This window comes from Aphelocoma coerulescens, chromosome 1A (assembly GCF_041296385.1).
Source record: "Aphelocoma coerulescens isolate FSJ_1873_10779 chromosome 1A, UR_Acoe_1.0, whole genome shotgun sequence".
In the NCBI taxonomy this organism is placed as follows: Eukaryota; Metazoa; Chordata; class Aves; order Passeriformes; family Corvidae; genus Aphelocoma; species Aphelocoma coerulescens.
The window spans coordinates 40,582,426-40,596,875 of record NC_091014.1 but is presented as its reverse complement, the minus strand read 5'-3'; the positions used below and the strand labels follow the sequence as shown (position 1 = coordinate 40,596,875).

The 14,450-nt window shown below is 45.0% G+C and overlaps 1 protein-coding gene across 3 annotated transcripts in view; it reads left to right on the top strand.

The window, feature by feature from the left end:
• The first annotated feature begins 2,005 nt into the window (after positions 1-2,005).
• PAWR (pro-apoptotic WT1 regulator) overlaps positions 2,006-14,450 on the top strand; it is a 76,230-nt gene continuing 63,785 nt past the window's right edge. Inside the window, exons 1-2 of one of the 3 annotated variants that reach the window (XM_068999579.1) lie at positions 2,006-2,390; positions 3,079-3,730. In XM_068999579.1, the coding sequence (XP_068855680.1) occupies positions 3,257-3,730 (474 nt within the window). In that variant the 5' untranslated portion in view covers positions 2,006-2,390; positions 3,079-3,256. Of the gene's footprint in view, positions 2,391-2,952; positions 3,731-14,450 lie in introns of those variants that run through there. The other 2 variants (XM_068999584.1, XM_068999571.1) reach the window with 2 other exon arrangements.

Genomic DNA, 14,450 nt, shown 5'->3' with positions numbered 1-14,450 from the left:
CACTTAAGCCCAACCTCACTCACCACAACATAACTTCTGTTAATTTATAACAGACTAAGGCAAACAAAGCCTTTTTGGCACAAAAAACCCCAAAAAACAAATCCAACCAAAAAAACAAACCTCACAATGTTTTTTACAGTAAAGGAAAGAAAAAGTCCAACAGATTAGATGCAGCTAAAGCCTGGATATGTCAGCTCCTACAAATAAGAAAGGTGGGCATACGGGATGTGAAGCGGGGCAGGCACATCTAAGCCTTGCTAGCTGCTACAGATTGCCACAGAGAGAGGGGCTCAAGGGGCAGCTGGCATGACCTGGGGTAACTGAGAACCATGGGTGCCCTAAGAACTAAAATACGTTGTTATGTTTCTCAATATACACAACATGCTGTAAGTAACAACTTTTTAACCTGACTTTTTTTGCTACTATTTGGCCAGCTGTGCTGCTCATGGTGTGTAATAGTGAGGGTGAAATACTATTATTGTTAGTTACACGATTCTCTCAAGAAAAGCTCTTCGCTGTATAAATGAAAAAAAATTACAGGACAGGAAAGACAGGAACTCATATCAGAAATCCTTTATGTTTTCCAGAAATCCAATTGAGTAGTTGTCTAATTTAAAAACTCCACAGGTAAGAGTGCAGGTACGAATTTTTTCTTTAGGAGAGTGCTTTTTGTTAGGACCAACTTTACTAATTTTGCACTGCTGAGCAGTAAAGAGCGCTAGTGCAGAACTATGTTCTCACCATCTATTTTTCTGCCTATTTACAGCTTTCCAACACAACACTGAACAACTAGCTGGTTTTGTTTGGGGATTTTCCCTTGGCCTGAAAGATAAGAGGTTTTGTCTGCAGTAATGCAACTGCACCTTAACTTCCACATATACAAACATTTAAACACCCCTTCAAAACAAACCACGACACCAAAAACACCCCTAAATCCAAACCAGAGCAGAAATCAGATATGAGTTCAGTGAAAAGTCCAAGTAAATGAATGATCACTGGAAGGGCAGAGAAAGTTGGCAGGGTGAGACTGTGCCCACTGCTGTGAAAGAGAACGAAGTAGAGCCTCATCTAAGGCACAGTCTAATGGCTACATGGACTAAGCCTGTTATTTACACTGTGCAGAGAGCCTAGCAGCAGATACTTGAAGCTCCATTTTGCTAGATTTTTTTTATCCCTATCACCTATATGCTTTTTCTGTAAAAAAGAAACCAAAAATCCTTGCAAAGTTTATATTCTGAAATACTACTGCATTTTATTAACTAGGTGGACGAATTCAGGACTGAATCTGAAAAGGAGAGAAAAAGTGATGAAAAGGTGATCATGTGCTCTCAGCTAGGTCAGCCCAGGCTAAATGGATTTCCTCTGACTGATGTAAGCTTGTATCTTGTCCTGAGCCAGCTAGAAAGGTGGCACCGATACACTCCTTTCCCTCAGCACACCACTTATAAAGCAGGATTAAGCAAACCACAAGTCTATTGAAAGCCGTGATTTTCAAAAGTAGCACGATCAATTTCCAGGGTGCTACTAAGAAACAGTGAGTTCGGGCAAACCAAAAATAACGTGAGTTTTCCGTGCAAGTTTACCCATCTTATCACCTACACAAGCTGTTCAACAGATACCACGGATTCCCATCACGGTCCTTGCATGTTCGTTTTTCCTAACATTTAACCCAGTCAGGTTTCTCCACTGAGGGCTGTTATTATTTACAAACGAGACATCTTTCAAGTCTTTGCAGCGTGACTGGCGGAAACCCCTTGAATCCTGGCTTCAGGAAAACACAGGATCTTTCCCAACCTTCCGCCCGCGGGAGTGAACTTCCACCAGCTAGCAGCGGTCTGCCCAGCACCGGCGCGGCCCAGAGGAAGTCATTCTGCTGCGGGAGCCACTGACCTCGGGCTCTTTCCCACCGTGCCCCGACCCCGCCGCACAGCGGAGCACCACGCTTTGAGGCCAAGCCGGCGCTCCCGTCCCGGCGCGGCGTGTCTCCGATGACAGCGAAGCCGCGGGCTGACCGAGCCGCCTCCGCGTGCGGCTCCTCGGCTCGCCGCCGGTCACAGCGGCCGGCGGTACCGGGGAGCCGCCCCGCCCCGGGGCCGAGCTCCGCACCTGCCCCGCGGGAGGCGGCCGCACGTCGGGGCCCTTCAGCCGAGGCTTTCCGGCAGGTGCGGGGCGGGTTTGGCGAAGCCCCCGCGGAGGGGTGTGACACCAGACCGCCTTCTCCGGCCCCTCCTGGCGGGGCTCCGACAGCCCCCGCCCGCGTCCGTTAAAGCCGCCCGGGAAGCGGAGCGCGGCCCGGGGCTAGCGCCGTCCCGGCCCGCTCATCCATCCCCACTCCGCTCCTGCCGCGGCGCCCCTCGCCCTCTCCAGCCCCCGTCGTCGGAAGCGCCGAGGTCCGTGTCCGCTCCCGCGCCAGCGCTGCCCGGGGCAGGTGCCGGGGCACCGCTCCGGGCCGGCAGCCGGAGCGGTCGGGTCGCGGCGCACACCGGGCCGGGCGGGGCCTCCCCGCCCTCACCCCATTGTCGAGGCCATCTCGGCAGTTTCCGCCCTGGCTTCGGCTGTGTCCGCGCCGCGACGGGGAAAGGGGGAGGGAGCTCGGGAAGGCTCGGGGCCGCGCCGCTCCTTCCGGGACGGCGGGAGGCGGTGCCGCTCACCTGGTGCCGCCGGCGCTGTGCGGCACCCGAGCCGCGGCCCCGCTGGGCGGGAGGTGAGCGCCGACCGTGCTCGCCCCGCCCTGCTGCGCGCGGGAACGCGGCAGCCCGGGCAGGCAAGCGGGTGGCGGGGGGATGGCACCCGATGGCCCGGGGGCGAGGGACGGCGTTGCGTGGCCGTCGTGGCCGCAGCGGGCGGGCGGGCGGAGGAGGCGGGTACCGCCGGGCGGCCCCGCGCCGAGGGGTGAGGGGAGCCCCGGGGAGTGACGGACGCCGCGGTCCGAGCCGTGGGAGCCGAGCGTGCGAGGGCGGGCGGTGATGGAGACCCGTTCCCCGGGGCCGGGGGCTTCCCGGGGAGTTGGCGAGGTGGCGGGACGGGAATGGGCAGTACGGTGGGACGGCTCACGTCCCCCCTTTTGTTTCTCTCCAGGGTGTTTGTGCTTCTCCGAGCCTCTCTCCCCGCCCCCGTCTCTCCCGCCCCCGTCTCTCCCGCCCGACCCGCTGGGACCTCTCCTCTCCGGGCGGCAGCAGAGCCGCCTCGGGGCGGGCGGCGGCGGCGGTGCTGGTGGTGCTGGTGGGGCGCTCTCGCCGTCCAGCCCGCTGGGAACATGGCGACCGGCGGCTACCGCAGCGCCGGGGGCAGCACCACGGACTTTCTGGAGGAATGGAAAGCCAAGCGGGAGAAGATGCGGGCGAAGCAGGCACCGCCGGCTCCGGGAGCTCCGGGCGGGGGGGAGCCTCGTCCCGCGGGGGGCGGCCCCTCCGCCGAGCTGAACAACAACAACAACAACCTGCCCCCCGACCGCGCGGCGCCCCCCGCCGGTGGGGCCCTGAACTGCGTCAGCCTCGCCAGCGCCGCCCTGGGCCGCGGCGCCCCCGCCAAGGAGCCGCCGCCGGCTCTCGCCGGGAGCCGCGGGGCCGAGCCCGCCGCCGCACCGGGCTCCCCCGAGGGCGAGGAGAAGCTGGCCGCCAAGGGAAAGAGCTCGGGCCCCAGCGCCAGGAAGGGGAAAGGGCAGATCGAGAAGAGGAAGCTGAGGGAGAAGAGGAGATCGACAGGTGTGGTGAACATCCCGGCCGCCGAGGTGAGCGGGGACGGGGGGGCGCGGCCGCTGCTGAGTCGCCGCTTGGGGCGTCGGGCGCAGCCCCGGTGCTGCTGCCGAGCGCTCGCCGGTCGTGCCCGGGCTCCCCGCGGGGCGAGGCGTTCTCCCCACATGCGGGCAGCAGAGCGATGGGCCGCGGCTGGCGGACGGATCGCGCCGGGGTCGGGGCAGGGCGGCATCCCAAGCGACGGACAGATGAGGTGTCATTTATCCTCAATAAATTCGACCTGTCATAACTTGCGGCTTCTTTTTTTTTTTTTTTTTTTTTTTTCCTTCCCCTCTTAGTAGCTTCTTGTCGACAGAGAGTAAGTTCCAAGCTTTTGGAGGATCAAACTGAGACACGTGCCTGTTAAAGTATGGTCAAAACAATAGTAATGAGAGAAAATTGATTTATCAGGTTGGACTAGATGTTCAGGTGTAAATATTATTCAGTTTGGAACCCAGAAGAATTTCCAGCACTGGAAAAAATGTAGTGGTTTAAAGAGCATTTTTTTTAAGGCAGAGGAAGATATTTTTATCATCCAACACCACTGTCCTCTGCGGTTTGCTACTAGTATAAAAAATCTGGCATTGATTTGTAATACTCCTAGAGGAATTCAGAAGAATGATAACTAAGCTTTTAGCTTGTTTTGCAGTTAATAAGAAAGGCCACAGGAAACTTTGAACAGAGTTGGATTTCTGTCTACAGTTTTGCACTAGTAATGTGACCACCATATTTTTGCAGAAAAAAACGTGTAGATCTTTTAGTTAATATTATAGATTATGAAAGTAATTCCAGAAAATTAAAGATCTTTGTTTCTGAAGCAGCAGGAGAAGATGAAATCATGTTCTTTACACCTGAAGTGATTAACATCACTTTGTGACCTTCTAGGCACTTTCACAGCATACACTTTCATGCGTGGTGGTCTTGGAAGGTTGAGGAATGAGTTTTAGGAACAGTAGAAATCTTTGTAAGTCTGGTTTTTGAGAATGATTACTTGCATACCCTTTAGTTTGAAGTGAAGAGTTTTGGCATAGGACTTCAGTATCATTGTTTTGTACAGTGGTGAATACAAGTGAGTTCTTCAGCTTTTTTCAGAGTGTGCAAGCCTTATAGACTGTATCTTGATGGTTTTATATAGACCCCCCATAAATACCTGCCCCCCTGTGCCTTTTATAGGAACCTTAAAATGCTGCATCTTTGCTTCTCTAAGTAAAGTAGTCCTAGCCCAGTCAGTAATGGTTTTGCACATTGCAGCAGGGGTTGTATGACGTGATATTTTAGAGGTCTCTGTTGTGTACCTTGTCCCTAGTTGTACTCTCTTTGGTTGGTTGGTTTTGGGCAGTGGGTTTCTTTTTGCTCTTTGAGACTAATGTCCTAGTTCTTTGAACTAGTTTCTGAACTACTGTTCTTCTGGTAGTTTTTGGGTGATGTGGTTTGGGGTTTGCTAGTTTTGTGGGTTTGGTGATGGTTGGGGCTTTTGTTTGTTTGTTTTGTTAAAGTATTACTCAAATTATGTCTTGCTTTCCAGGAAAACACATTCCTTGTTCAGCGGCCAGTAGAATTCTGTGTTTGAATTTGCTGCACTTTAAAGGGTATCTTTATTTCTTAGAGGTAACATATGTAGGCATTGAGAAACAAGTTCTCACCCACTCCCATGTTTTTGAGGGCCTAAACTTTGCTGCATGTCACCATGTGCTGGCACTTCTCGGAAACTTCTTGTACCTTTATACTAATTGCTTCTGTAACTAGCAATTAAGCATTTCATCACGTTTTTGGGGTCAAATTTTAACGAACATAGATAACTGTTGTACAAGGTCTTATTGGGGAAATTTGTTCCTAGTAAGTGTTGCATTTTTCACTGGCATATACTTATGCAAAGCACTCTCTTTTCAGTATTTCAGCTTTATTAAATGCATTCCTAAGAATTGTTTAGCTAGGGATCACTAGATCATTCCTGGTGGTGAACAGCTTCAAAAACAGTCTCCAGTGTCAAATGTGAGTACCTACTTACCAGTTAATGCTTTGCAGGCTATATTCTTGTCATGTCTTTCATATAGCTGTGTAGTCATGAGAAGATGTTTTAAAGTATTGATTCAACCTGGTTAGCTGAAGTTCTCAGACAAAAGAAGGCTGTGATGTAGATGATGGCTTGTTGGAGTAATCTGCAACACTCCAGTTTCTTGCTGTCTTTCTCACTAGATGCTAGGCATAGCTTTCCTGTGCAGTACATAGTGACTTGGTAGTAGTACACACTGAATTTAACCACTTAACACTTGTAGCTCTTCATGGTGTATGTTTTAAAATGACTTCTCAGGGGATGTTATTTTAGAGCTTTGCTGGGTGTTTCATTGTCTTATTTTTCAAGGAAATAATTTTTGTAAGGATGAAGTAGACATTTTATGCTAAATATGTCCCTTTTATGATCATCATGCCGCTGTGGTGGAGACCGATAATAAGATCCTCTGAAATGAAAATGGGTACCTGCTGAAAAAATGCACTCCTAGAAGATACAAAGTGCCTAGAAGCTTTTCCACCCAAAACTGAATACAAAAATAGGTTTTGCCCTGAAGACGTAGGATTTAATTTCAGTTGCAATGAAGCTGGAGAATTTAATGATAGGAATGGTGGCAGAATAAGAACAGTTTGTGTTGTCTCAGCTATCTTGAAATAGGCATGAAAAATGTTAGCAGATTATTACTCATTAATGATTAATTTCTCTCCCCTTCAGTGGGAAGGCAATAGAGCCAGTTCTTAAAGAGTTCTGTGTTTTAAGTGTATTTTGTATTGGAATTGGTGGAGAACAGAAGCCATTGTGGAAGCTGTGAAAACACATGGTGATAGGTTGGGAGTTGACAATGCTTTGTATTTAGAGACCACCATGATAAAAATAAAGGCTGGTTTTTACCTTCTCAGCACTACTGCTTATCTAAAAAATGGTGACTTTTGAAAATGGCTTCGGAAACACTTACAATGTTTTCCCTTTCAGCGATCCTAAAGTAGGTTCTTGAAAGTTGGATTTGTTCTAAATATTAAGTGCTGTGGGATTTGGGTTTTGTTGACTCATAGCAATTCTTCAGATTTGGTAATTGAAGTATGTGCAATTATCGTTACTATGTATGTTTCCTTCCTTAAATATTAAAATTTATAACCATTTAAAATTATGTTTGGAATGTGTTTCTCGGTTTGTTGGTACTCGCTGCAGGTGTTGAGTTTACTTGCAGTGTTTTTCTCATTTACAGTTGTGTTAGTGCCTATTCAAGAAACACAGAGCTCCCATTATTTACTGACAGTGCTATGTGAGGACCCACATATAGGGTGAGAGTTATGTTTTGTATTGTAATTCTGTCCTGCTCCAAGCAAAACAAGCTGTACTGATGAAACTGCAGCTTTACTTCTGTAACTTTATATTTGAGGGTTACGCTGGTAGAGCTGTATGAGTAATGATTTTTGGGTTTTTTTTCTGAACTCCAGAAAGGAGAATAACAAGTATTTTTATGGTTACTTTTTAAAAAAGGTGTATATATAATCAAAATCTTAATTCATTTAGGAAGGACAGTTATATAGCTGGGTTTTATGTAATGTGTGCAGTATAGATAAAGTTTACATTTTTACTTAACCAGATGGAAGTCATCTTAAGTTTGGAAGTGTTCTTTTGTTAATAACAGGGTGATGAATGATTTAAAAAGGTGTAAGGAACGCTGATCTGTGTATTTTGTACCTGAGGCTGCCAGACCCGAGATGCAACAGTCTCCTGACCTGTTTGTGGGAAATACTGGAGTGAAAAGGTAGAAGTGATTCAAGTATGGACTCTGCAAAGAATATTCAAGCAGTCTGTGTTCATCTTTTGTCTTATGAACAGCAATAAGGATATAACTTCTTGCACCCCTGCTGATGGCTCCCTGTCAGGAGTCTACCTGTCTGTTTAGAAGGCACTGTGTATTTGGGGCTTGGTAGGTGTCACACTGAACAACAGCCTTGGAAGTAAGTGGAGCAGTGAGTGCTTTCTGTGGGGAAGGAAAGTTCCTGCTACTAGAGAAGTCCAGTGTGCTCAGCTGAGGAGACTAACAGAAAACTGCTGTGTTCCAGTTGGAAAAACTTGAAGAAAATTTAGGTACTGCATGTGTCAGGCATAGCAATTACTGGGTGCGTTGTAAAGGAATTGAAATCCTTCTCTGAATGGCTGGAAACTAGAGAGGAGTGGAATCCTGTACTAGCTGTTGAGCTCTTTTGATTAGAAGTTTGTCTTCAGCATTATCTTTTTTAGTGATTTCCTACCTGACGATTGATGTCTCTTCCTATTATATCTTGAGATTAATGAGGTAGTGTCTTTCCATTGTCTAACATCTGTTGTATTGTAAAACAACTTGCTTCTTTTTGCATGTGTTGGGGAAAAAAAAAAGTCTCAGTAAGTGGTTGTTCAAAGTACTAGAAAAAAATCCCTGCATCTGACCACTGATACCCTTACCATTCATGCAGATGTAGTAGTGTTATAATGGAAGTCTGAAATAGATTTATTTGACCTGGACAACTATTCATGATAGGTTAAGCCATTCTGCTGACTTTGTCTAGTGAACACATCTTACTAGGATTCCATTTATGGTTCTTCCTTCAGATGTGGCAGGGTGAATACAAGCATTTTCAGGTTCTGGTAAAAGAATTGTATTGAGATTGTTTATATCCAGTTTGTTTTGCTGTTAATACCTTTGTGAATTCTGATTTTGACCAAGTCTCCTGACAATACCTGTTCAAGGGCATGTTTTCTTCTTTCCATCATTTTTTTTGTTTTGTTTGTTTGGTTTTTTTTTTAATTTTTGTTTTGTTTGAGAGTATGCTTTAATATCCTGACATAGCTAGGTACTGGAATTTATTTGGTCAAAAAAACAATCACAACTAAATTTTTAACAAACTTAAAAGTCTGGAATACTTTCAATTCCAGAATCCATGTAGCAGCTTCTAAGTTGCTGTGTGTATACCTTCCAAGCCTGGTGTGCCCACCCCATTGCTTATCACTGGCAAGCCTGGGAGAAACCAGGTTTAACTGTGATAAGCAATGGAACTGCACGGCTAAGTTTGATGGACTGTGTGCTCATGAGGTCCTTCAGTCCTCCCCACGAGGTGTTCGCTACAATGAACTGCACTTGAAACATTCCTACACCAGTGCACACAGCAAGAGGAGCGAGCAAGACGGCTTCCTTAGTCCCAGAGATGTGACATCTTTGGCATAAGTGAAACCTGGTGGGATGAGTCCTGTGACTGCTGTGTTATACAATGGACAATTACAGGCTCTTCAGGAGAGATAAGGCGGGGAAGGTGAGGTGAGGAGGTGATGTAGGTAATAGAGGGGCCGGAATGTGTGGAGCTTGGAGTAGGCAATGGCACAGTTGGGAGCTACTGGGTAAGGATTAAGGGACAAACATCATTGTAGAAGTCTGCTATGGGCAGCCCAGCCAGGATGACAGCACTGATGAATTATCCTTTAAGGAGCTAAGCGATATCTATAAATCAGCCACCTTTGTTCTTATGGGGGACCTCAACTTGCCAGATATTAACTAAGAGCACCATACAGCTGGTGGCTGTGTGAAGACGTGACAGGTCCATAAGATTTCTAGAACACCTGGATGGTAACTTCTTTGTATAGATGCTAAGGGAGTTGACTAGGAAAGGTGCCCTTCTTGATTTGTTGCTTGTTAGCAGAGAGGGTCTTGTGAGTGGAGTGGAGTGATTGGTGGCTGTCTTGGCAACAGTGACCATGAAGCAATCAAGTTTAAAATCTCTGTTTACAGGAGGAAAAGTGCCAGCCTGAAGTGCCAGTGGCATCAGCCCTGGACATGAGGAAAGCAGACTTCAGGCTGCTCAGGGAACTGATGAGTAAGGTCCGTTGGGAAGATGCTTTTGAAGGTGCTGTGGTCTATCAGTGCTGGTCACTTAAGTACCATGTTCTAAGAGTACAGGAGCAGGTAATTTGAAAATGCTGGAAGTCAAGCATGTGAGACAAAAGGCTAACTTGTCTGAGCAGGGATCTTCTGGAGCTAAGGCAAAAAAAAAAAGTGTCTGTCCAGTGGAAGTAATGTTTGTGGACACGGGAGAATTACAGAGATGCTGTTTCACCTCTGTGGGGAGGGAATTTGTGTAGCTAAAGCTCAGTCAGAGTTGAAGCTGGCCAGAACTGTGGGAGACAGTAAAAGGGGCTTTTTGAAATACGTTAATAGCAAAAGTCAGTACAGAAATAATATCAGCTCATTATGTGATGGTCACCTTACAAACTGGAATGTAGACAGAGCAGAGACATTTAATGGTTTCTTCAATTTAGTCTTCAACACTGGTGGTGGCCTCTTGGAGTCCCAGTGCCCTGAGCTGGAGAACCATGACTGTGAGAATGATATTTCCCAGTGAACCAGCTGAATCCCTCGAAGTCTGTGAGACCTGATGAGGTTCATCCAAGGGTACTCAAAGAGCTGGCTGATGTCATCACAACCCCTCTCTCAATGATTCTTTAGTGGTCTCAGGAATCTGAAAAGGTCCCAATCGACTGGAACTTGATAAATGTCCCAATTTTCCAGAAGGGCCAGAAGGATGTCCCTGGTAACCACAGGTCTCTCACTTCAGTTTCTGGTAAAATTATGGAGAGGATTATGTTGGGAGTTACTGAGAAACACCTGATGGACCATGCAGTCATGGGTCACAGGCAGCACAGGTTCATGAGGGGCAAGTCCTGCTGGTCAAACTTAATTTCCTTTTATGACAAGGTGAGTCCCCAGTTGATCTGTGGATGCCATTTGTGATCTTTTTGGATTTCAGTAAAGTTTTTGATAATGTCTGCTGTCACAGTATCCTTCTGGACAAAATGTTCAGCACACAGCTGGATAAACATGTCACGTGGTGGGTGAGCAACTGTGAGCAAAGGGTTATGGTGAATGGGGTTACATTAGACTGGTGACCTGTCACTAGTGGGGTTCCACAGGGCTCTATCCTTGGCCCTGTGCTCTTAAACATCTTCGTAAATGACTTGGACACAGGACTGGAAGGAATGCTAAGTAAGTTTGCTGATGACACTAAGTTGGGAGGAGCTGTTGACTGCCATGAGGGCAGAGAGAGACCTTGGCAAATAAAAGGGCTGGGCAGTCACCAACCCTGTGAAGTTTAAAAATGACAAGTGCTGGATTCTGCACCTGGGACAGAGCAACCCTGGATGTACAGACGGACTGGGGAATGTAACTGGAGAGCAGCCCTGTGGAAAACGACCTGAGGGTCCTGGTTGGTGGCTAGTTGAACATGAGTCAGCAGTGCCCTGGCAGCCAGGAGGGCCAACCCTGTCCTGGGTGCATCAGGCACAGCATCACCAGCCAGGCAAGGGAGGGGATTGTCCCTCTCCACTCTGCACTGGGGGCAGTTTTGGGTACCATGATATAGAATAGACATTAAGCTATTGGAGAGTGTCCAAAGGAGAGCCACGGAGATGGTGAAGGGTCTGGAGGGGAGGCTGTATAAGGAGCAGCTGAAGTCACTTGGTTTGTTCAGTCTGGAGGAGACTGACAGGAGACCTCATTTGGGTGTCCAGCTTCTTCACAAGGGGAAGCAGAGGGTCAGGGGTTGATCTCTTCTTTCTGGTGACCAGCGATAGGACTGGTCATGTAAACTGTTGGGAGACTTAGGCTGGATATTGGGAAAAGGTTTTTGACCCACAGGTTGGTTGGGCACTGGAACAGGCTCCCCAGGGCAGTGGTCACAGCACCAAGCCTGATAGAGTTCAAGAAGCACCTGGAAAAAGCTGTTAGGCATATGGTGTGATTTTTGGGGATGTCCTGGGCGGAGTCAGCAGTTGGAGCGTGATTGTTGTGGATCCCTTCCAACTCAGGATATTTTATTCTATGCTCTAGGATAACGCTGTTATGGAATAAGGCTGGGCAGTGCAGTAGTTTTTAATGGAAAAGATATGTGGAAATGATTTTGTTTCTCTTAAAGAGGCAATATGTATCACTTACTGAATTCAACAAGCTGTTTTAGTAGATTATAGGGCAGTACCTCCATGTGGAATCCAGAGGACTCTACCAGAAAATACCAATTTATTTACATACTTAATTCTTTTCAATTCCAGCCCTTGTTTCTATTGGAGTGGGAAGGATGGTGATGGAGAAGTAGCAGAAGTTGTTAATTTTCTCTCTAATTCTTTTGACTCTGCATTTATCTCTAAGTGCAATTTTGGGAAGGTGAATTTTTAAAATGAAACTTCCAATATTTCTGGGATTGCTTGTACAGAAAACCCTAGTATGAGAGTTGTGAACAGTACTTGTTGAAGCTGAATTGTAAAATTGTCTATTGAGAGAAAATGTTTAGGGTTTTTTAGTTGCTTCTTGGCAGTGGAAGTGGTGGAAAACTTTTGCTCTTTCCAAGTCAGCAGAAAAAAATATCGATTGTTTGAAAGATGGCAGGAGCAGGGAGGTTGGACCAGATGACCCCCTGTGTTGCCTTCCAACCTTACCCATTCTGTAATTCTGTGAAGTGGTCAGTCCATCTTGTTGCTTTGTTGTATTGTCTCAGGTACCAATAGTAAAATAGATTGGAGCTTTGGAAGAGCAATACTAAAACAGATTTTCTGTGGAAAACTTGAGATACTTTAAAATGGAAGTATTTAATATTATGGATGCCTAAAACTATAGTATTTTACTGAGACTGTGATGAATAATGAGTTGGTGCTTTGGGCTCATTCTGCAGTTGAACCCACCTTTGCTAAGTCATTTCTTATAACACTTATTTAGAACTGTCTACTGAAGGTTATGGGATTAAATAGAAATCTCAGGTGTTTGTAATAATGTTTGCAGAAGTAAGTGCTAATATTCATAGCTGTGGAGGAAATAATAACCTCATGAGTAAACACTGGAAGCTGAAAAAATGAAAGGATAAATGGAGAAGCATTCCAAAGTTCCTGCATCTGAAATCTCAGTGTTTGGAATTGTCACGTCTTCAAAATGCTTTTGTAACTTTGGGGAACCTGATTCATCTCCTGAATTATTGACCTGAATATTCAGAACTAATTACTGAAAGATTCATTTACTGAATTTATCAGGAAAGGGGCAATTGGAATAAAAAAGGGTATTTTATGATAAAATGAGACTTTTGGTTTGTTTCTGTACTAGAAGGAAAAAATTGTAGACTGTATGCATTTTAGATTTTCTCATTTTGACTTTGCTTTGACTATTTCTAGTGAAAATGTATTTTATTTTTTAAGTTCAAAAGCTAAAAGTAAATTAGTCTGTAATTAACTTTTTATTTTTCTACTGTAGGCTGAAGATAATTCCCTCAGAAAAAGGGAAAGGGAGAGCATTTGTAGTAAAAAGAGTGACAATTCTGTCTAGACTGGGATGTGGGATTTATTTGTGATTTATGTCTTCAAATCAGTATTTTTCTATTTGTAAGAGCTACTTGTATCAATTATTAATTAAAAAACCTGGAAAAAAAGTAAAAAATAGAACTTTTCTCTATTGAATTCCACAGATGTAACTTTCTCTGAGGCTACAGGAGAGTAAAAACCATGAGTGGAATAATTTCCAGAATCATTCATAAACCATGACAAACCTTTTGAATTATTTTGTAATGTCTCCTGAATTATTTTATAATGTCTTCATACTTGCATGCTAACTTTCCAGAAGTCTGTTTGTGCTTTGAATCTACTATATCCTAGATGGTGTTGCTTTCAAAAGAACCAAGCTAAAAAAGAACAGAAAACCTCCCAAAACAAATATCTTTCTACTTCCTCTGTGAGAGAAGCAAAAACCTTAGCCTATTTCAGTGTTCTGTTGTGCAGCTTAAATATTCATGCACGTCTAATGGCAGGTGAGTTTGAGCAGATCTTTCTTTGGTACTTAACAAAAAAAAAAAAAAATCCAGTGTCAGAAATGTAGTTTCTGTATATCCTAGTAAAAGTGTGTGGTAAATAGATTCCTTTTGCACAAGAAAAGTTAAAAAATAAATCCCACCCCAACTGTAAATTAAATACAATAATATTAATTGAATATTTATTGGCATGAACTTCTCATGCATAGTTCATTGCATCTCTGGAGCATAGTTGTTTTGTAAGTTCATTAGCTTGATGTGTACAGGGGGCTGTTGGAAGGGCCGCTGTTGATTAGTTTCATACAAGTTGGTACTGAGTTCTTAAAACTTATCTACTTTACATTCATTACTTATGTGTAAACTCGTGTATGGTTTTTCTCTGCAACGTTTTTTTCCCCAAAGCTGGAGTTGTGTATTTAAAGAATTTCAATTGGAAGACTAAGTGGATGACTTATTTTCTGTGCTACACAAGGTCATGGGAAATTAAAATAAAAACCACAACTCTGATGTTTTATTTCAGGATTTTACTGTGTTTCATCTGCTTGCATGTTGCTATGAAGAACTGAATGGAACATTTAAATCTCTCTTACTATCCAGGCCTGCAAATCTTATCTTCAACTCTGTTGTGTAGTCTTACCATGTAATAATCACACCATCTTAGATGTAGCCTTGTTTGGTACAAAATACAAAAACATCATCCTGGGTGAAGGTAAGCTTAAACAAATAAATGACCTAACTGAAAAAAATCCATCAGATAAACAAAAATAATGCCCTGCCATCTGCCATTTTTACTTAACTCTCAACTGTTACTCACCTTCAAACAAAATATGTAAAAAAATAATGTGCTGGGTATGGGCTTTGCACAGTGTTTTATGCAGTATTTCATTA